Source organism: Pleurodeles waltl, chromosome 1_1 (assembly GCF_031143425.1).
Source record: "Pleurodeles waltl isolate 20211129_DDA chromosome 1_1, aPleWal1.hap1.20221129, whole genome shotgun sequence".
Taxonomy (NCBI): domain Eukaryota; kingdom Metazoa; phylum Chordata; class Amphibia; order Caudata; family Salamandridae; genus Pleurodeles; species Pleurodeles waltl.
In genome coordinates, this window is record NC_090436.1 from 167,998,205 (window position 1) to 168,021,628 (window position 23,424).

At 41.1% G+C, this 23,424-nt stretch overlaps 1 protein-coding gene across 31 annotated transcripts in view; it reads right to left on the minus strand.

The window, feature by feature from the left end:
* Window positions 1-23,424, minus strand: part of TCF4 (transcription factor 4) — a 630,514-nt gene that overhangs the window by 56,135 nt on the left and 550,955 nt on the right. For 16 of the 31 annotated variants that reach the window (XM_069219753.1, XM_069219699.1, XM_069219840.1 and 13 more), the window contains 5 exons: window positions 22,944-23,011; window positions 17,826-17,879; window positions 15,689-15,767; window positions 12,750-12,826; window positions 5,252-5,455 (listed from right to left, as the gene is read on the minus strand). In XM_069219753.1, the coding sequence (XP_069075854.1) occupies window positions 5,252-5,455; window positions 12,750-12,826; window positions 15,689-15,767; window positions 17,826-17,879; window positions 22,944-23,011 (482 nt within the window). The remainder of the gene's footprint in view (window positions 1-5,251; window positions 5,456-12,749; window positions 12,827-15,688; window positions 15,768-17,825; window positions 17,880-22,943; window positions 23,012-23,424) is intronic. The other 15 variants (XM_069219818.1, XM_069219785.1, XM_069219911.1 and 12 more) reach the window with 1 other exon arrangement.

Genomic DNA, 23,424 nt, shown 5'->3' on the forward strand with positions numbered 1-23,424 from the left:
CAGAATGGAATGCATCAAATTGTCAAAGGCTAAGTTGAAAACTGACTTTACTCCAAAACTATTTCCTTTGTTCTTATGAGGTTTTTTTTTTTTTAAATCTACAAAACACATACCAGTGCTCAGAAAAGAACTATATAGTGTCTCATGCGAGCTAGAGTTCTAGAACACCGTGAACAGTAGAGTAATGCTCAGAAAGACTACGGAAAGGAGTCCCTTAGGGTCTTGGTGTAGGCAGATCTTTGATCCTGCAACCCTTTGATTCGATTGTAATGGCTCATTGTGAGTACGGCCTGTATTTAGGATACTATAGGATGTTTGGTGCAATAAAGGGATCTGTATACATCTATGGAAAGCTGCCCTTGTGTTTGGTAAATGCAATACTTCTTATGGCCCAGTGCAATATTCACAGATCATACCTAGAGGGGTAGTGTTAAGTGCAATAATGGGGCTTGTACACTTAACAGCGCAAACCTGGTATGATTTTTTTTAGGTTTATCACCGGCATACTCAGGGTAATCTCAAATGGCTGTCCTCCTCTGGCATGCAATTGCAAGGAAGATTGCCAATAAGGAGGAAAAGCAATTATTCTTTTAAGAGATCAAAGATATTTTAAATGTGAAATGTGGAATTAAGGCTGATTTGTTATTTGTTCGTATTTAGATACTTTTTATTTCTTAGGGCTGGGAGGTTGTATGTACATATCTTTTACTATAATTATCTTAATTAATCGAAAAGTTACAATTAAATTAAATTCATTCTGTTCTTAATAATTCATTCTGGGTTTAATTTACCCGATTCCAACTTTCCTTCCGAGGATCAAGGGCTAGACAACTTACCAGTTATGGAGGGGCGGCTCCTCGGCTAAGGCGGAGGAGCGTCGCCCCAATGATTTAAGGCAGAAGGGGAAGCAAAAATAAAATTAAAATAACAAAATGTTATTATAATTTAATTTTTCCTGGAAACCGGATCAGGGCGGGGCAGGTCTGGGCTGGAAGGAGGAGTGGAGTGTGCATGTCTGTTTGGCCGGCCGTGTTGGGCTACTTGCTTTACACCCACTGCCAACGCATTGGCAAAACAACAGCACAAAGAGTGCCTCTTATTAGCTCCAGAGGTCTGAACACATCTACATTAACAGGCATCTGGGCAGTAGACAATGCAGGGTGAGCAAGCCTGCAAAAGATTAAAGGTACACTTAACTGAGAACAGCTATCGCTAACCAAGACTATATTACAGGCACGCTGGTTCATGAAGGATGGCTGTTCAGTCTAAGTACTTGAAAACTGACCCTGTTTGGGGAAAACAAACCTCCACTTTTGTTATAGGATATGGAGAAAAAAAAGCACTCCAGGTGCATGGTACACTGAACAGACCTACATAAAATTATACTCTATTTGGAGTAAGCAAGATCACAGACTCCAAACACAGTCGCTCTGAATAACCTACTGTACTAATAATGGGGACCAATGTTTTTGTTAACTGTAAAGAAATGGCTCCCTGTTGCAGTTACCCCCCACTTTTTGCCTGATACTGATGCTGACTTGACTGAGAAGTGTGCTGGGACCCTGCTAACCAGGCCCCAGCACCAGTGTTCTTTCACCTAAAATGTACCATTGTTTCCACAATTGGCACAACCCTGGCACCTAGGTAAGTCCCTTGTAACTGGTACCCCTGGTACCAAGGGCCCTGATGCCAGGGAAGGTCTCTAAGGGCTGCAGCATGTCTTATGCCACCCTAGGGACCCCTCACTCAGCACAGACACACTGCTTGCCAGCTTGTGTGTGCTGATGGGGAGAAAATGACTAAGTCGACATGGCACTCCCCTCAGGGTGCCATGCCAACCTCCCACTGCCTGTGGCATAGGTAAGTCACCCCTCTAGTAGGCCTTACAGCCCTAAGGCAGGGTGCACTATACCACAGGTGAGGGCATATGTGCATGAGCACTATGCCCCTACAGTGTCTAAGCAAAACCTTAGACATTGTAAGTGCAGGGTAGCCATAAGAGTATATGGGCTGGGAGTCTGTCAAAAACGAACTCCACAGCTCCATAATGGCTACACTGAATACTGGGAAGTTTAGTATCAAACTTCTCAGAATAATAAACCCACACTGATGCCAGTGTTGGATTTATTAAAAAATGCACACAGAGGGCATCTTAGAGATACCCCCTGTATTTTACCCAATTGTTCAGTGCAGGACTGACTGGTCTGTGCCAGCCTGCTGCTGAGAGACGAGTGTCTGACCTCATGCGGTGAGAGCCTTTGTGCTCTCTGAGGACAGAAACAAAGCCTGCTCTGGGTGGAGGTGCTTCACACCTCCCCCCTGCAGGAACTGTAACACCTAGCAGTGAGCTTCAAAGGCTCAAGCTTCGTGTTACAATGCCCCAGGGCACTCCAGCTAGTGGAGATGCCCGCCCCCTGGACCCAGCCCCCACTTTTGGCGGCAAGTCCAGGAGAGATAATGAGAAAAACAAGGAGGAGTCACTGGCCAGTCAGGACAGCCCCTAAGGTGTCCTGAGCTGAGGTGACTCTGACTTTTAGAAATCCTCCATCTTGCAGATGGAGGATTCCCCCAATAGGATTAGGGATGTGACCCCCTCCCCTTGGGAGGAGGCACAAAGAGGGTGTACCCACCCTCAGGGCTAGTAGCCATTGGCTACTAACCCCCCAGACCTAAACACGCCCTTAAATTTAGTATTTAAGGGCTTCCCTGAACCTAAGAATTCAGATTCCTGCAACTACAAGAAGAAGGACTGCCTAGCTGAAAACCCCTGCAGAGGAAGACCAGAAGACAACAACTGCCTTGGCTCCAGAAACTCACCGGCCTGTCTCCTGCCTTCCAAAGAACTCTGCTCCAGCGACGCCTTCCAAAGGGACCAGCGACCTCTGAATCCTCTGAGGACTGCCCTGCTTCGATGACGACAAGAAACTCCCGAGGACAGCGGACCTGCTCCAAAAAGACTGCAACTTTATCCAAAGGAGCAGCTTTAAAGAACCCTGCAATCTCCCCGCAAGAAGCGTGAGACTTGCAACCCTGCACCCGGCGACCCCGACTCGGCTGGTGGAGAACCAACACCTCAGGGAGGACCCCCGGACTACTCTACGACTGTGAGTACCAAAACCTGTCCCCCCTGAGCCCCCACAGCGCCGCCTGCAGAGGGAATCCCGAGGCTTCCCCTGACCGCGACTCTCTGAAACCTAAGTCCCGACGCCTGGAAAAGACCCTGCACCCGCAGCCCCCAGGACTTGAAGGACCGGACTTTCACTGCAGAAGTGACCCCCAGGAATCCCTCTCCCTTGCCCAAGTGGAGGTTTCCCCGAGGAAGCCCCCCCTTGCCTGCCTGCAGTGCTGAAGAGATCCCTTGATCTCTCATTGACTTCCATTGCGAACCCGACGCTTGTTCTAACACTGCACCCGGCCGCCCCCGCGCCGCTGAGGGTGAAATTTCTGTGTGGGCTTGTGTCCCCCCCGGTGCCCTACAAAACCCCCCTGGTCTGCCCTCCGAAGACGCGGGTACTTACCTGCTGGCAGACTGGAACCGGGGCACCCCCTTCTCTCCATTGAAGCCTATGCGTTTTGGGCACCACTTTGAACTCTGCACCTGACCGGCCCTGAGCTGCTGGTGTGGTAACTTTGGGGTTGCTCTGAACCCCCAACGGTGGGCTACCTTGGACCAAGAACTGAACCCTGTAAGTGTCTTACTTACCTGGTAAAACTAACAAAAACTTACCTCCCCCAGGAACTGTGAAAATTGCACTGTGTCCACTTTTAAAATAGCTATTTGTGAATAACTTGAAAAGTATACATGCAATTGAAATGATTCAAAGTTCCTAATGTACTTACCTGCAATACCTTTCAAACAAGATATTACATGTTAAATTTGAACCTGTGGTTCTTAAAATAAACTAAGAAAATATATTTTTCTATACAAAGCCTATTGGCTGGATTTGTCTCTGAGTGTGTGTACCTCATTTATTGTCTATGTGTATGTACAACAAATGCTTAACACTACTCCTTGGATAAGCCTACTGCTCGACCACACTACCACAAAATAGAGCATTAGTATTATCTATTTTTACCACTATTTTACCTCTAAGGGGAACCCTTGGACTCTGTGCATGCTATTCCTTACTTTGAAATAGCACATACAGAGCCAACTTCCTACATTAACTTTGATGATAAGCAATATATGCACATATGTAAACACAATATGCACTATGTCTAGTCAGAAACATCCACAACCATCTATGTCCCTTTAACTGAAAATCTGACTGTACAAATGGTGTCATAAAGTAGTTCTGGTAAGGACCTTTTATGTGTGTGTCATTGCTATTCAAGGATACAAAGCTGTTGCTTGTGAATGACTTCTAGGCACATGGGGGCACTCTATTCCTTTTACAAAACGCACAAGAAGCCTTTGCAACAACATATGTACCGACAACAGAGCATCTGTTGAGAGCTCCAACAAGTTGTAGCCCAGTTTATCTACGACAGTATGGATGATAATCTCAAAATGTATATCATTTTAGCACTGACACATACTGGCGTACAGTGTGCCATAATGTTCTACACTCAGCTCAACTTAAGAACTAATTCAGTTCTACTATGATCCATGCTTTCTAAACAACTAAACACAACCAGCGTATTAGTCTTGTGTACATACACCAAAAATGATTATATGTATTTTACTGTAAACAACAACAAAAATAGATCAAACCGTGGCAAATCTGGTTCTAGTACTGCAACAAACTAAGGATATGTCCACCTTAAATGTCACACACTACCGCTGCACCTTTGCCGAGGAACTGCATTTTACGAGATAAACAAGATACTATGTATATGTCATATACCCTTACTATTCCCCTCTTTTTAACAATGTACTTTATAGCCTACATTTAAAAGTACACATACATATAAAACATCATGCAGTCCCATTTGTTTGTTTATAGTTACAGAAGTTTGGGAAGTGCTGCTGACATTTTACTCTTCAGCCACTTTTCCGAATTGTGATCCTCAGAAGACCAACAACTTGACTGCGTGCACCTATCTGACCATAAAGTCAAACAACAGCATGGTCAACATTTTTCTGTGGACACTCTCAAACTCTATAACCTTGACACGTTTCTACATTCATGATGTTGGACTGATCGCAAGGTAAAAACCTAAGATGGTATAACACAGTTGGAGGGCAACAGACATCTTAAATACATATGGTGTGGATCATTTTGAAATCTAGAACTATATATAATCTTACCATAAGTGAGTGTCTGTTGGCTGAAAGAAGGCCAGTCCCATATCCTGATCCAATGTTGCCCATTGCTCCATTATGAGATGACCCTAACAGTCCATGCATGTCACTATGACTACCGGGCATTGTTGTGGATGGTCCAACTGCATGGTTCCGTAATACATGAATAGCATCATCAAGTCTTTCTAATCGATCTTCAATTCGACTTTGCTGTTGAAAAACACAATTTCAAAGAAACACCAGTTATGCATCAGTATCATTTGTGTGTTCAAGACACAGAGACGGGATGAATAACAAAACATCAACGTGCTAAAAACTGCCATTTCGGTACGCAATACAGGATTTTCTACATCACCACATGAAGCTTTGTTGCCACAGACAGTCCTGGAAGTCTTCGATGATTTTGAATTGAGGCGCAAAGAGGTGACTAAGTGGGATACTAGCTCTGATTTTCCAAAAGTAACATCATATACTGCTCATATAGTCTAAACATGTGTCCTAGTCACACAACTTTCTTACATATGTGAGCAAAACAATCTTTGCTCACATTAAGTCTTGGCTGGCTACAAAAGCAAATGTGCAGGCAAACATTTGGAAAGCTCAACCATCAGAGCAGGATGAAATACACAAAGGAAATTTAAAGAAGAATTTCTAGATACATTTTTATGAAATTCAATAATAATTGTAGTGGATGAAACCAAGGGCTTTTGTGTAGTTCCTAAAAACCTGGATGTCTTTTGCTCCTCGTAGGGACGAGGATCTGCTTTCCACCCGGAACACAAAAGTAACCTTGCTGATTCCAAATTCCAAACTCACTCACACATATTCTTTCTCACACTTCTTTTCACCAACCCTAAAAACACCTCATCCCTGAGAAACATCCTCTGTGTTGGATGAAAATCACTGGCAGAAGTGTTTGCTACATTGGCTGACTCAGACACAAATATTTCCTGGATTGTGTGTAGAAACAGGAACCATGGTACTGTGATGAAGTGATGATAAATTGTATCTTCCTGAATGAGAGAACATACAGTGACAATCAGACAAAATGCATTTTGTGTCTGAAATGAGTTTAATACTTTTTTCTTTTTGTTTTTACAAATGATCTCAGACATAAATGAGTTTTCTCGCGGTTATGAAAGACTTACTATTTGTTAGAAGTTACTATCAATTTACCTTCGATTTGAGAATACCTGGACAGCAGTGCCATACTAGGTAGGTTTAATGTGTGCAAGCCTGAATAAATATGTAAGCTATCTTGTCAGTGTTTTTATAGTGTGCTTATCACCAGGGAGGTGTCTAAGCACTATGAAGCAGATGTGTGAGGCCAGCCCTGGAGGGCTTATTCGAAAACCCAGGCCTATAGCTTCTTGAGAAGAGGCAAGAAGGAGTTGCTGATGTGTTGTGGGAGGTCGGTCCAGGCTTTAGGAACCAGGTATGTGACGTCATGAACCCCTCCTCTGCTTTTGTGTATGCATGGGATGTGTGCTAGTGAGAGACCAACAGAACAGAGGTGTCTGGAAGATTGGTGGACATGAATGCAGCTATTCAGGTAGCCATAGCATCAGTTGTGGACTGCTTTGAAGGTGAAGGTGTGGAGTTTTAAGTGTGTGTGTTGTGTTTCAGGAGCCAGTGGAGTTTCCTAAGGTGAAGAGTGATGTAGGCTCAGCGTGGGAGGTTCAGGACTAGTCTGGTTGATGCATTTTGGACTGTCTACAGTCTTCCTGTGAGCTGGTTAGTGACCCTGCATCCAGGGTGTTCACATAGTTTAGTCTGCTAGTGATGAGAACTTGCATGAGCTTTTTCCATTTGTCTGGTAGCTACTTGAAGATTTTCTTTAACATCCTTAGGGTCTTGAAGCAGGAAGAGGCTATTGCATTGACTTGGGTGACTATGTCCAGTTTGTGATCTGTGATGATTCTGAGCTTTCCTGCTTGTAAGAAAGGCACTGGTGTGGGCCCAAGGACTGCTGGCCACCAGGTAGAATCCCATGGTGAAGCATCTTTCCCGAAGGCCGTCACTTTGGATGTGTCAGGTCCGTTTGAGGCAGTTGGAATTCATCCATGTGACCACTTCAGTCATGCATGTGGTGATATGTCCCTAACCTGGGTGTTTTGAACAAAAGGGACAGAATCAGTTCCACGTCATTGGCATAAGTGATGATGTTTATGTTATGAGTTTGTATGACATCAGCCAGTGGAGTCATATAGATGTTGAAGAGAGTCGGGATGAGCGAGGATTTCTGCGGGGCTGTGCAGATGAGTTCCTGTGCTTCAGAGGAGCAGGGGGGGCATGCTGACAGCTTGGTTAATTCTGGTGAGAAAGGAGCAGATCCACTTAAGAGTGTGCACCTGGATGTCTGCTTTGTGAAGTTATAAGATCAGAATGGGATGGCAAATAGTACTGAAGGCAGCTGATCGATCTAGAAAGATGAGGGCTGCGGTTCCCCTCTGTGGAGGATTATCTGATGGTTTTCATGCTGTGGTTGGGTCTAAATCTATTGTGTGGTATCAAGAAGTTGGTGATTGTGGTGGTAGCTGGTGAGGCCCCTGTTAATGGCTTTTCCAAGATCTTGGCTAGGTAGGGAAGGAGGGATATTGGGCAATAGTTGGCGAGTTTGGTTATCTCGACTGAAAGTTCTTTAGGAGGCAGTTGATGGCTGAGTGTTTTCAGGGTTCTTGAAAGTGGCTGTACTGGGAGGTGTTCAGGATGGTGGGTGAGATCATCGCTGATAGGGACTGCTCATTTGTCGAAGGCATGATGGGGCAGATATCCGCCCGGGCTCCCTAGTGTATGGTCCTCATGACTGCTGTTGTTTCCTGTGCTATCTCATGTGGCGATTCATCATTGGGAGACTTCTGGTGAGAGTCAGGGGGCACTGGCTGCCAGGCAAAGTTGCTGTTTATGGTTATGATCTTGCTGTTCTAGAACCTTAAAGGGTCATTACAGAGGATTTGGGTTGCACTGATGATGCTGGTAGCGGATACGGTGAAATCCTTGATGAATGCAAATATTTCTTTGCTGCTGTTGGAGATGGTGTTTATTCATTTGACTAGGGCCTTCCTCTTTCTCTTCTTGGATTAGCTGGTGGTACCTTCTCTTAGCAGCTTCGAAAGCATATTTTTCCACTTCCTCTTGGCTGGTTCTCCATTTCCATTTGAGTTGTTTGCAGTGTCGCTTGGTCATTCTGAGGTCTTCCATTTATCAGTTGGCTTGTGTCCTAGTTTTTGCTGTGTAGCTTTGTTTCTCGGGGGCCAGGGTGTTGGTGCAGTTGGTGATCCACTTACTAAAGTTTTCGTTGTTTGCTAGGAAGCCTGTGTGTTCGGTTTGTTCTTGTGGAGGGTGGATGTCCAATCCGCCTCGGTTTGGTTGTGTCAGTGTTGGTATGCTGGGCCCGCTATGGGGGTTCTTCTGCATTGATGGATGTGGATATGAGGTGTCCAGCGATGTGGCTGGGCTCTGTGATGCACTGGGTTAGTCCCTGGCTTCTGAAGATGTCAAGAAGGGAGGGTGAGTTGGGGTCGATCTGGTCTTCTATTTGGAAACTGAGGTCTCCTAGGAGGATCTGTGTGATGGAGGTGAGGACTAGTGGGGCAATGAGGAGGGTGCTTCCGAGTTGCTGGAGCTGGGTCTGCAAGGACTGGGTCTGGTCAGAGAAGTGGTTGCAGGTAGGTCTTGCAGGAGGGAGAGGAAGGGGTGCGGCGCTATTGGCTGGCCCGGGCTGCAGCCACCATTGAGTAGGTCAGCAGGGAAAGAGAGGTTATTGAAAGGAACAGGAAATTAAAAGGGAAAGGCAGGAGGAGGGTGCAGAGAGGGCAGAAAAATGGTGTGGGAAGGGGACAGAGAGAGAGAGAAGACAGACATGGCAGAAAGGTCACACAAAGTGCGAGAGAGAGTCAAGAGGTAAAAAAGGAGCACAAGAGAGACGTAAGCAGTGAGAGAAATGGCACAAAGAGTGAGAAATGTTAAAGGGACTGAGAAATGGCAGAAAGAGCAAGATCTGGCAAAAAGGGCAAGAGAAAAAGCACAAAGCGTGGGAGAAATGGCACAATAGTCACAAAACATGAGCAAAAAGGCACAGAGTGGGAGAAATGGTGCACAAATTACAGGAAGAAAGTGAGAGGAAAGGCACAAAGAGGGTTAGAAGTAGCAAAAATGTCAGAGAGAGAGAGAAAGAGCTAGAAGAAAGCACAAGATAGAGAGCGTGCAAGAGGTGAGCCGGGTGCCTCGAGACGCTGACTGGGTCCACAAGAACCTTGACCAAACTGAGGACTGATGGCAGGTACATCTGCCTAAGCAACTGCTTAAGTTGGTGTTAAAAAAGTACCTCCTCTTAGTTTGGTGTTGTAGACTTTGTAATAAGTCAATGCAAATGCCATGTCTACTCAAAGACTCCAGTCACAAACAACTACAGCAGTTCCGCTCGATGCGAATCATAAATGTCGCTGTAGGGTCTCATACATATAATTTCTAATTTATTTGTTCTCATTAATAACTATAATTTTTTTCATAAAGCTGTTCTTCATTGATCAATCTCTAAATATTCAATATTTTTGGAGCATTGAGAACAAGTTCATAAATTTTATATTGTACTAAAAGGTCTGGTAGTTAAAACTGATTATATGGTGATTTTAACAAAATGAGTGACATTTAAACTGTGCACAATGATGCAGAATTGTGATTAATTCCAGATACAATATTAAGGAAGAAATCCAATCCCAGATTGGAAGCTGTGCATTTACACTATCAAATAAAATCCAGACATGTCTGGCAGGCACTCTATAGCTTTTTCTGCAATCTGTCAGTTGCTGTTTGAATGTATATTCTTTGATCTATACTTATAAACTGTATAAAACGCTTCAGTGGAATACTCCTATTTGGTACCAGGTAAATAGTACCTGCTGAGGATCTCCTCAGTCTTCTTCAATAGACTGAATGAAGTAATTTTGTTTAGCCTGTACTTTAAGTATCTGGTTTACGCTTTCGCTTTATTTCATAAAGTTACAATGCATGAACAATCCGTCTTTTTGGGCTATTTAAAATGGCAGACGACAGACAAAATACAGCTAGCCAAGGAAAATAGCTACAAAAGCTCTTTCTGGGAAGCAGCTACAGTTCAATGATACACTGATTCTCAGCTTTGCAGCCTCATACTTCGAGTTTCGATCGCATGTATACCATTCCATCATGCAACATCCCTAAATATAAGTAAAAAACAACCTGCAACTACACAGACGTCAATAACATCCCACCAAGACTTGCGAAGACAATACCCTGCCTCAATTATTGTGATGTCTCTGTGTGGTGGAGGGCTCATGCCTTCCACAACACTGTGAACACCTACCACACTGAAGAAAGCCACCCTGATGCACTCAAACCTATAATGTTACCAATGCTGAAGCAAACACCCATAAGTCCTAACAACAATGCCAACTGTGGTCTCATTATGTATTTGACAATCTTTTAAAAGATAATTAAGAAACCTTTCCCCAACCAGTTGTATGATCAAATCAACAAAAATCACAACTACCAGTCAGGTTTTACTTTACACTTAAAGACCTAAACAGCCACCACACAAAAGGTGGACAATGCCCATCTCATCAGCTACAATGGGAAACATACCAACAATCAAGAATGGGAGGCACTTTTCTGAACAAAACATCAATACAAAGAGCAGAAATGTGCTTCACAAATAGAAACCATATAAGAATGTATTTTGATTGTTCTGAAACTCTGTGGTCTTTGATACCTTCAACTTCAACAGTTGGAGTTCTAATCTCTGAAAGAGACATCAAGATCCAGCAACACACCAGTTATAACTGATCCCCTGTCTGGCTCCCCTCCGTAATAAATTGATATCAAGTGTACAGCTAAGTGATTCCTCTTCACAAAGAATAACAAACAATCAGATAGGAGAATTCCTATATGAGAGCAGGAGGCATATAAAGTGAAGTTGGATGGATTCACACTTCAGCTTACTACGAAGGACAAGTAGCTCAAATTCAACCTGGACATCAGCCTCAACTTCAAGACACACATTGACAAAGAAGCTGAGATAATATGGTGCCAGATTTCACTGCAGTGAACACCAACGTTGTAACTCTCCAAACAAGGCTTCTGAATATTCCAAACTCACTATTATATCACCTTTGCTCTGAAATATTTCCACACCAAGCCAGCACCATCTTCAAAACCGTTACATCACCAGCAGCACAAATAAGGAGCACAACCATACTTGGCCAAGAATTGGACACCTCAGACAACCAATGAAACAAAGTAAGTCACCATCCTGTGGTTTTAAAGCAAGTGCAAAACTGACAAATCCAGGAGTCACGCTTTCTGCAACTACACATGAAAGATCTGATATTTATTATTTCAATTAATACATGATCAACTATTGATACAGACCCTTAAGGCTCTCTCAATCACTGGCTGGCAACAGGGCCTGAAATCTCTCCCTCCACTACACTGACATGGCCTTCATGCCCTCTGACTGCTATGTACAGCGCTCCATTGCTCTCTCCCTCTACAAATCCTAATACATTCATACATACATTGTGAAACAAGCAAAGCCAACAGGGACCTATCAGCTTTTCCAAAGGCTTTTAATAACGTTGTACAGCTGATTGGAGGAGAGGTGGGTGGAATGCGTTTTCCCCAATGCAGTGTAACATTGTTGAAAAAACAAAGAAAAAAAATATAAGGCACAATATTATGACTGGTCACCTTATTCAGCTGGTGCTTTCATGCATCACAAAACAAGCATGCACCAACTGAATAATGAAGGTGCCATTTTCTTTGCTTTTTATTTACAAATCCAGTGATGACAGACATCATTTGGATCAGTAAATAAAAAAGAGGACTATTAAAGAGAAAAAAGATACAGGTTTGGGGACAAGCAGCAGGGGGGTGAGGAGAAAAGCATTGTACGAGGGAGAGATCAACATGTAGGTGGGATAGAGAGAGCAATGTGGGGGGGAGAAGCACATGACAGAATGCGCAGGAAAACAAGAACATCTAGTGCAGGGAGAGGGAGAAGCACTTCAGAGAGAGAGCAGCACACAAGGGGGGCAGCAACATGGCCAACATGAGGAGAAGCACATGTGAAAGAAAACACAGAGCATATTCAAAGTTAATGAGAGATAGGCAGGAAGTGTGGGTGCTTTTGGATGGACACGCGAGGGAGAGAGCTGGAAAACCCATGGAGCTCATGGAGTGCTTTATAAAAAAAAAGAAAAAAGTTGCTCCCTAAAAAAACAGAGATATGAAAAGGGACAAGATATCCAAATCAAGAGGCTGGTATAGAGGCTATGCTCCAGGTGAAGCACAAACACAAGATAGACAAGGCAAGCCATTGAGCACGAAAATGAGACCTGCAATTGAGTGAAGCAATGGGCGGGCAGTAAGCTCTTAGTAAGCCCATACTTTATCTTTTTCAACCATACAGCAGTGCTGTCTGGTAGGTTTGGCATAAAAATGAAATTCAGAAATCTATAATACTTACCAAAGAGTGCAGTGGACCTTCATAGTTCGGAGATGAAGAAGACTGTCCTCCGTTTCTCGACCACACCGTTGTGCCTGCTGCATAACAAGAAATAGCATTAGTTGCCTAGTGTAACGTGTTTGAAAACAAAGACAGTACATTAAACAGTTAACTTAGTGACAAACTATGTATTCAGCGCTGGTACAAAAAAGCACATGAAAGTCCCCACAGCACTGATTTTACAAAGTCCCAGAAGCAGAGCACTCCAACAATGGTCCCAGCAAGGCCAAGGTTATCAACTTTACTTACACCCTCTTCAACCTCCCTAGATAGACAACAGCCTGCTACATATTAAATACTATCATACTGTCCAAAAGCATGTCTCCACACATCATGACATTGGGCACAAAAATTAATTTATTTTGTGTTTTACCTCTAACTTTTGTTTCCCTTCCCACATACTCGGATCCACCCCTCTAAACTCCTAAAATTAACCATGCAGTTACATTAGCCTTCTCTACTCCTTTTTAATATCTGTGGCAGAAATGCCCGACTGTAAAAAATAAATAGCAAACCAATCCTTTTTTGATATAAAGGACAAATCACTTTCCTAGAAGGAATGTTTCTACTGGAGAAACTATATAACTATGCATAGATTTATAGTGTTGTGTGGAATGTATGATAAAACATATGACAAACAGTTAACAGATAATAACTGACTACAATATTATTTCAGCAATGGGGCCACACAAAATCAAGGTTCATTTTTTAAAAAAAAATCCATGTTAGCAAGCTAAGAGCAGAACTGCAAGTCACTAGAACTCACAAATGTTCAAATCATATGCTAAATAGTCGAGGCATACAAAACACATACTATGGGGCCTGAGATTGAAAACTAAGCTTTGAACTTCTTCACACAGAGATAATCTCCCCCTAGGAACCCTCAGGCAGAAAGCAGCAGCGCTCCAATAATGGGAGGTGCTGAGAGGTTTAGCGGAACAGAGGAGAGGCGGGACAGTGAAAAGTAGAGGGAGACGGCTGGAAAGGGGGCAAAGATTAACTATTGTGTGCCAGCACCAGTGAAATAATATTTAAAAACAGAAAGAATGATGGTCATCTTTGTTGCATAAAAATTATGGCATACAACAGATGCTACCCTTGTTAATTCCAAGTGACCACTAAAGGACAACAGAAAAGAGCATCAAATATTTCATATAATGATATATGGAACTTAAAAGCCCTAAAACAAAATATGCAGCCATCATGGAGGGAGGCCACACCTCCCATACATTAAGTCATATTGGTTGGCACATCAGTTGGTGTCACTCGTTTACATGTTACTGACACCCATCGAAAAATCAGCCAGTGTATATACAGAAAATAATATACTGCACTTGAGGGGAAACCTAGATATGTTCAATACAGGATATCAACATGGACTACCTGGAGGGAATCCTATCTATACACACGGCACAGAGCACATAGAATCTGTAGGGTTGCAGGAGAAATACATCTGAAAGCGCCCAACAAAGCAATTTTAGTTGTGAAAATTACGATGATCGACATGGATAGAGAAAGGTATACTACAATTATAAGACATACTAGAGGAGGGATCGTTCAAACCATTTCAAACCTTAAGGCAAGAATGTAATCTACCACAATCCCATTGCTGGAGATATATACAGATATCCCATTGCCATATACCTGTATTAAGGACAAATCATACACCCCTGCAGTGATAATCTATTTTCTCCTCAATCCACACCTAGAAAGCTTTCAAACATACTGCCTCAGGGCTCTCGACACCGACTGCTAACCTCTTCTCCCGTCCAAATTCAAGTGCTTTCTGACACTGGGGGAAAACACAGTTATACACCCAATGTGGAGACAAAGACTGGAATAATCTATTAGAGACTCACAATAAATGCCTAAGAGAAGCATGGCTAAAACTCAGCTACTTGGAGGTTCCGACCCCCAACTAAGCTACAGAAAGCTAAACTAAACCTGAAGGCCGTTTGCTGGAAATGTAAATCTACTGACTGTAGAAAACATGGGAAGGCATTACCACGCTCCTGATTGCCAAACTAGCAGTATTAAATAACACTTCAGGCTTATCAAGACTACCCTCTGGCATTTTGTTTTAAGTGTACCAACTTAGGGTGTCCTTTCTTCTTGAAAATCAGGCTCTCCTAATGGTGGCCATTTGGGAATCAGCACATTTGTATTCATTAAAGCTGTTACAGATAACTGACTATAATGTATTACACCTTTAGTTGTTTTGCTCATACATGTAGTCTCTTATGCACTATTTATTCTTTCAACGCTAGACATATGCGCAAAAAGTAATTCACTGTTATGCTGCATTGTGAAACTCAATTATAATATACGGAATGTGTAATCATCACATCGAAGGAAAACTATTAATGTGTGGAAGCCAGGTAATCTAACTTGATGGCTCACTTAGAGCAATGTACTTTTGGCGACTCCTTGAACATGAGGTGATATTGCAAATTAATTTGTATGCATGTGTAGAAAGTCTGCCTAACATGTTATTACCCTTCCCAACTACTCTAAATATAAAGGATTCTGGACCCAAGTAGTTTTTATTTTTTTTGGTGGGGGGGGGGGGGGGGGGGGGGGGGGGGGACTGATTGGAAAATGTATTACCAAACTTAAGAAAATGATCAAAACAATTTTCCAGATGTCAGCATCTCTCCTTTAACAACTACAAATGCATGTACTTCGAATAACATACATTTACACAATTGTACGTACAAATTATGAACACCACACATTTACAAATACACATTACAAGCACCACACATTTACAAATGCAATGATATGCATTCAGAACACCACACATTTACAAATGCACGCAATCCGAACACCACACATTTACAAATACAAATGTACACATTCTGCACATTTTAAGAAGAGTAAAGCACTACAGATTATTGTACCTGAGAGCGATGGCGGCGATCCCACAGGGGTTGAAGGGTTTGAAGAGAAACTGTTGTTGGTGTGATCTGGGGAATAAATCTTTAACAAGACAAGAAAAAGATTAAGTGATTTATCCACCGCAATCGAAGGAAGACGAGAAAACTATACATTCACGTTTGCAACGCCCTCACATCACTGAACGAAAAGTAAGAGATATGAAATTGATTATTCACCACTAAGCAAATGGATTTAAAGGTGTATGTTAAAAATCAAGTAGAAAAGAGATCTGAATAGGCCTTATAAATATTCAGAGTTACATTCTACAAACATTTAATTACATTTTCTATGAACTACTTTAATTTAGCTAGTTTCCTTCTCTGATCAAACTTCAGCATGCTAAGCATGTTTACGTTCAAAGGAGAAACAAACAAAATAAGAAGAAAATCAGTTGGAGAGCCTATGTCTTGGACTTTACATGATCAGAGTAACACATTTAAATGCCTTCGTTTTCATTGGATTTGTGACAGTAACTTTTGTTGTCACAAACAATAAATTGTGGCTGTAACAGGGCACTGGTGCAGAACATGAAGGCAGCAGTAACATAACATAACGTGTATTTGTAAAGCGCACGCTCACCCGTAGGCCTCTTGGTGCTGAATAACAGATGTTTATTGTTACCCAACTCAATGGTACTCATTTTATCGACCTCAGAATTTTGGATGAAAGGTTGAGTGGACCCGCTGGGATTTGAACCTGTGACCATGAGGTCAAACACAGGCCCCTACAGTGGACGCATTCGTCCACTAAGCCACCAGACCCGGTCTGTGTGCGTGAAATGTTAGAGGGCATCTTGTCTCTAGAACCCATACAGTATGCAGTACTGGCATGGGTTATGACCAAGCCATTTTAAAGACTTCTATATGGTCCTTAATGTCATCCTTCTATTTTAAAAGATGTTAAATTCAGTATACAAAAGTGTCACAGTGTCACAAAGCTGCACCAAAACATATTCATACGGTTTATGCCGTTGCTAGCAAAAGGTAAGCCGAATTTAAGCATGCTCACTTCCCCATGCCATGTGAAAAGTTTGACAAATGTTTCTCCCCCAGTTACCACAAACATCAGATCAGTAGCCTGAGTGCTAAAATGTAAGCCCAGTTGTGTCCCCCATATTAAAGAAAATCCCTTCAAGAATTGGAATGGTTGTTAAAGCTGAAATCACAAATCTCAATATCATTCTGTCAGCAAAGCGTCATTTAAAATTATATTTTTTTTCCCCAAATTTAAATGGTGGGGAGCTACAAGCAAAATATCCTAATTAAATTATTTAGTTAGTGGGGCATTTAGAAAGAATTTGAGATATTTTACAAAAAAAAATGTTTTGTTTCAGAAAGTAATAGTATCAGAACGAAATGAGTGATGACAAAGAAAACTGTCCTTCAATCGTTTGCAGCTGCCATTTTTAAAAGCAAAAAGACAGGGTAAAGAGTCCACCAGGATCTTTCCCTGAAATTTAAATCTAGATCTCTATTCATGCTTTTATGGACACCTGGGGGTTTCCATTCTTTTACTTCTTTCATAAGCTTCTGGACGTACTATGCCGTTATATGTTTACATCTATTACTTTTTTACGTTGTAATTTTCATGCTCTCACATGTAACATTTGTTGCTGCCTGATGTCAGATACTTTACTGAACTTTATTTGTGTCTCAAACCTGGGGTCACTTTACCCAAGTCATGGATTTACAGGTTTCTTTTATTTCCATATTTTTCGCTCCAATGTCTTTCTACGCCATATAAAGTAACATCTTTGCACTCTTATGGAACAAATAGAGGAATAAATGCAATGGCTAATTCACATTTTCCAGTTCCTGTCATCTCAGAGTGGATAACAGTCTTTAAGTCACCTATTGCAGAGTTGGTTTAAGTTGGGGGTGACTTTTAATGAGCCTAATTTTTAAGTTGGGAAGGCTTTTTTGAGAGGTTGGCAGACCATAACCCGTGATTCATCTGTACTCCTAAAGGAGGGTACACTTTGTGCTTCTCTCAAGAAGGACTCTTTGCTACAGGAATTATTATTTGAGGTTGAGGTGGGCATGCGACTCTTGATCATGCTTCAACGGTCAGCTGTTTACAGTAGTCTTGTTCATGACTTGCCTGAGGGAAATAGTCCAGGTCAGTGGTTTGGCCTTCCAATGGCTCCGCTAATTTCTGGAGGAGAGGACACAGATAATTCAGATGAGCAAGTGTTCATCCTATCCTGATATCATCAACTGTGGAGTACCCACAGAAATCATCATATCTTCACTCCAGCTTAATTTAGTTTCATGAAAGACAGCTAGTGTCCCATAATGGAACAAGAACTCTGTTGGCACGTGCACTAATTGCATGCAGGTGGGTATCTCACTTAAGCGAAATGGTGGGAAAGTTCTCCTGGACACTGCTTTATCTGAGGTCTTCGACCAGATGGCCAGGAATTAGATTAAATTCAGTTCTCAAAAGTTTACTAGATCACATCAGCTAAATAAATCATTCACAGGATTGGAGATAAGTTAGTAAAAATGATCAAACAGATGATGTCAAAGTGGTTAAACAACATAACAACACCTTCAAACACCAAGAGGAATGTTGGGTGCATAGGGAGACAACATGGGGCAGGAAGAGGTATGTTTCCAATTTGTACATCTATACTATGAACACATCTGAGGTTTTGTATCCAGTTTTAAAGACACTTCTCCAGCAAATACATTTTAGTCCGTGCAGAGTGTGGGTGGCATGGGCTCCTATACAAGATGCTTTAAACCGAGGTTCTCCAATGAATGGCTAAAGAACAGAAACGGGTATACACAAAGATGGAAAGCAACATGACTGGTCTATTCAATTTCTTAAAATCACTAAACAGAGAATCAGAGGGAAACAATTCTCATTGAAATCCTACTCGTGCAGGAAAAGTGTACAATATAGGACTAATGACGGAGGAGATAATACAAAGAATCAGCAGCAACAATTCAAAAGAACCATTATGGTGAAGATAAGCAATGAATGTAAAATTATAAATGTATTAAAAAAAATAGAAGAAGAGAAACGTGGAGCAGTAGATTTCACAAAACATGATATACGCTGAAGGTAATGGGGAGGAACTTGCACCAACGGCAGCGGCTAGATGGCCATACTGGATATGTTTCCCTATTTGTACTGCCCATCAAAGTTGTTATTGAGAATGACAAAGAGCCTGGGAAGTACACAGCTCACTTATCATCATCAAAGGCATTGGTAAATTGGACCTAAACATGTTGGTGTCATTTTGCCTCGTACCGCAGAAACCCAGAAGTCAGAAATAGCATTCACTTTTGTTTGTAATATGATAGTATAATCATTGGCTAAAATTACTCCGCTTTAGCACCAGGGTTTCAGTCCAGTGCGCGCTGAGCAAATTTATCATACTGTCTTATGAGAGACTTAACTTCTGAAACTGAAAAGGTTGTGACAACTAAGCTGAGTTGAATTAGTTCTCTTTTAAGAGGCGAAGCAGGTTCACTAAAGCCTGATTTCATGTGGTGAAGCTAACCAACACAAACTCTTTCAAAGTTTTAAGCAACACCATAATGTCATCACATTTTAGCCATATGTCTCCAAACAGTCTTTTTGTTAAGAATAGCAACCTATTGAATATACCCCTCAGTATATAGGGAAAGCAATAAGGCCAACATGTCCCTTTTGTTTGAGAACCAAACTTTAAATTACACAACAAAGAATCTTGCCTATCACCCAATATGGATCCTCTCTTTATATTTTCAAATCTCACGCTCGGAACTCTATCCTAAACCATTATTCAACCTACTATAACCTCTTATGCGAACACGCTTTGAGCCAGATTATAATTACCCAAAAAAGCCTTACTCGTAGATCTATAATGCAAGTCACAGACCTCTTTGAAAGCAAAATGTGCAGAACAGTTCATATCTTTCTAACTAACCATCAGGTCTAGGACTGCAAATAATACTGCAAGTGCCACCATGAATGAACAGCAAAAAAACCTAATATGAGGAATTAAATTTCTAAGGTGTGATTGTGTTAAGCCTTTGTATTTTGTTATTCATATTTTACTAGTCGACTTTGGATGTCTGATGTCTGCTTTGGACTGAATCCTACTACACCATTGTTTACTCTCATGGCCCTTTCAACTTCTAGGGAAGTCGCTGGTGCATGAGTCTAGCATGAAATTGTGTCATGTAGACAATAGCATATGTCCCACACCTGCTCAGGCCCCAAAGCGGTACTGGGTGGTTGAATAAGTCTACACCGGTTTATTGTGCATGGCTAGCACACCTTGGGTTTACATGGTGGTCTGTCTGGAAAACACTTGGAGAGCTTGTAAGCAGTGCTCCCCACATGTTGTGCAATGATCTTGCCTCTGTGTTTAAATACGGAGTTAAGCATAGATATAGGAGATGCTAACCTGTTTTTTGTGCACAATTGGAGGATGCTGGCATCATAGTGTAGCCTGTGTGAGAAGTGCCGGGCATCAGGCCTGAGGTTTAGAGATGTGCTGCAGTCATGCTGCTAATTTCTAACTGTGCTTTCACATAAAATAGACCAGAGAGGCGTATATAGATAGCAGTTGCACTTGCTGGCGCATTTCTTCCTCCTCTAGTATTGCTTTAAAACATATTTTGTGCTAGGGGCCCTTTTCTCAGAGCTCGAAACAGTGTATTGCAGTAAATGTCTACAGTACAGGAGAGTAAGCACACCCAGCGGTAAATAACTTGCAGAATTGTTGCTTCCACCTGCTTGAATCTTAATCCCGAGAGGCAAGAAGTGGGAGATTCAGTTCCCTGAACAAATAAACAGTGCTAGTTAGGTCTCTGCATACTGGGGATAGGTGCTGCCTGTAGAAGGACTTACTTCCTGAAAGTCAGAAGCACTGGAGGCTATGGACGAAGTGTTGCATTTGTTATAGAAAACAAAGTTGAATAGTCTACAGCTGAGACAACAACGTTTCTGGGATGAACAAAAAAGACACATTGTAACTACTTAAAAACAACAATTTTGCCTTAAAACACTTTTTCTGGGAAACATTATCCTTTGTCAGTGCTTTTGCTCTTATGTGTAGATTACAGAAGACCAGAGAGAAGCAAAAGCAACCATACGACCAAGATGCAACCTTGATGCACAGCCATGTTATCTCACATAGAGATTCCCAATTCTCTTTTAGGTGTTTAGAAACGTTTCCTCTAATGGTAGGCTGTCCTTGTGAGGCCTTTTTGACAGCAGACTGACTCGCTGGAGCACTATCAAAAACAAAATACTAATATAATCTAAATTTATAAACTATCACTGAGAGCGGCCACTTCATCTGATCTCATTTTGCTAGGATAAAGTCTCCAGGACAGGTCCCATTCAAAGTTTTCTCCCTTCAAAATATTGTGAGAAGGCAGAACTGTTGTCTGAGTTCAGGCATCAATCTCTTCACTCTACTCTGCTGAAAATGTAAGTGCCTGTGTCTGTCTGCTGCAGATATTACATATTCATGCCTATTTCTTATTTTTCATTTTCTATTGAATATTCAAACATCTTTTGTATTTGTTTCCACAATGCATTTTTACCTTACATAACTTTTGAACCTCTTATGCAACTTTCCTTATTTTTGTTTTACCTATTAATATTTTACTCTTTTTAATTAAACTCAGTAGGGACCGTTGAGTTTTTCGTTTCTTTAACTGTATTTTTGTTTGGTTCTTCTCCTCAACTTGTACACATTTTTTGTAATAATTACCTGGCTGATCAGGCCAATCTAGCTAAGACAAGCTAAAGTTAACTTAAATTACATATAATTGACTTTGTGGACTGCTCTATTTGTCACAGTTCCCATGAGTACTGAGGCCCCTCTACCATACAACCTCTGAATCAAATTTCTTACCGTCAACTACATAGAAATTGTATCAAGTTATACTTATAGGGCCACATAAGAGAAAAATGACCTACAAAGTTAAGTGCAGAGATACATTTATGTGTATCTGATTAAAGTTAAGTGTAATGTACTTCAAAGAATCCCTTAAATGAAATACAATGATATTGCAAATCAATTCATGGAATTAAATACAATATTTGTTATCTGGGTCCTCACTTTTTTTCAAATCTTAATTTACTGGTTTGAAGACCTCAATAAATGAGACTCACGCATAAATAAGGAAGACAAACTACTTTCACATGGCAATTGGCTAGATCTCTAAGGAATATATCCCACACAAAAACACAGAATTGTTTCTTGTGTAACCTAGAGCCCAAACTGCTGCATGGAGTGCCAATTTAGAAATTACGAATATGAAAGCACACAACAGGAAAAACGTTACCAGAATATAGAAAAACAATTACTTCAGGGAATCTTTGATGTAAAACATTTTCGATCACAAACTATTACATAAGGTTTAAGACAGAAATCTGTAAATATTAAGTATGTCAAGGGAAAGCGCAATTTTGTGTTTGTTAGTAACATGCATGAAAACTGCACCACAACTGAATACGTTTAAAAAAAAATATGTTTTCATTTATAAAACTTTATTTTTAAAGACCACCACCTCCAAGGATAGATGGGTAAATCTGTGGCAATACATATGGTAAAGATGCTGCTTGTTCAAATCTTTAAAAACATGAACTGATATGATGTCTATTTAGTTTCATGGAGTTAGGTCTATAAGATTTACAACCGATATAAATCAGCCTAAGCCTCGGCCTTTATGCATGATAATCAAAGGTGGGAAATAATAGAATAAGAATCCGTGAATATGTGTTACTCTATCAAAACCATCTTCGAATTCTGAAAATATTTAATTTTTAATGAACTCCCAGTATACAGCAATAACGCTCCTCAATTGTTGATAATCAGTACTATACGTCCTAAACTAAAGCCCCAAGATACAGTGATTTTTGGGGAGTTCTGTAAACAAAACTCTGACCTTCTTTCAAGTGATCCAATACACGCATGTTGGTCCGTCTACCACCAGTTCCCGTCTCACTACGTGTTTCAAATTGAAACAATAAGCAAAACATGAAACCATAATTCAACTATTGCTATTTTTAAATTCCAATATTCCAAGATGCTACACTTGTAAGACTTGCCCACAAAAATGCGCCCAGACCATAAGAATCCCGACCACCAACCAGCACCCCCGGTAGGAAAGTCAGAATCCAAAATCTATTTTGTGAACGCCAAAAAAATGACATTTTAAACTATTAAAGTGAGAAAAATGTACTTTTAAAGTAAAGTATCCTTACAGATGCAAGTGCCTTTCCCAGTGCATCACCCGTCTGCGAGCTGCCTGTTGTTCCGCTTCCTCTGTTTGCTGCAAAATATAAATTTATAAAGTAAGCATTGAGACACTTGAACATTTTCTATTCCTGGTCCACTTACTCATAATTTAATTGCCTTTTAATGCTAATTAGATTACACAAATTGACATTTAGCAATCATTTATTTGCTAACGTAGACGTCAAATATATTTAGGTAATATTTCCACACATAAATATTTAGTTTTTTTATTTATTATTTACTCATTATTATTGTTTTTATATTGACACAGATTGTACATAGTAGTACAATCTGAAATGTGACCCTTTGGCCAATAAATGCAAAGCACTGTGGAGGACGAGAAGATGATCACAGCAAATGCAATTACAGTGACTCCAGAGAAGGCATCAACCACCTTACTTTTTAAAAATGTTTCTTACTGACAGCAAAAAAGAAACTGAAATTGTC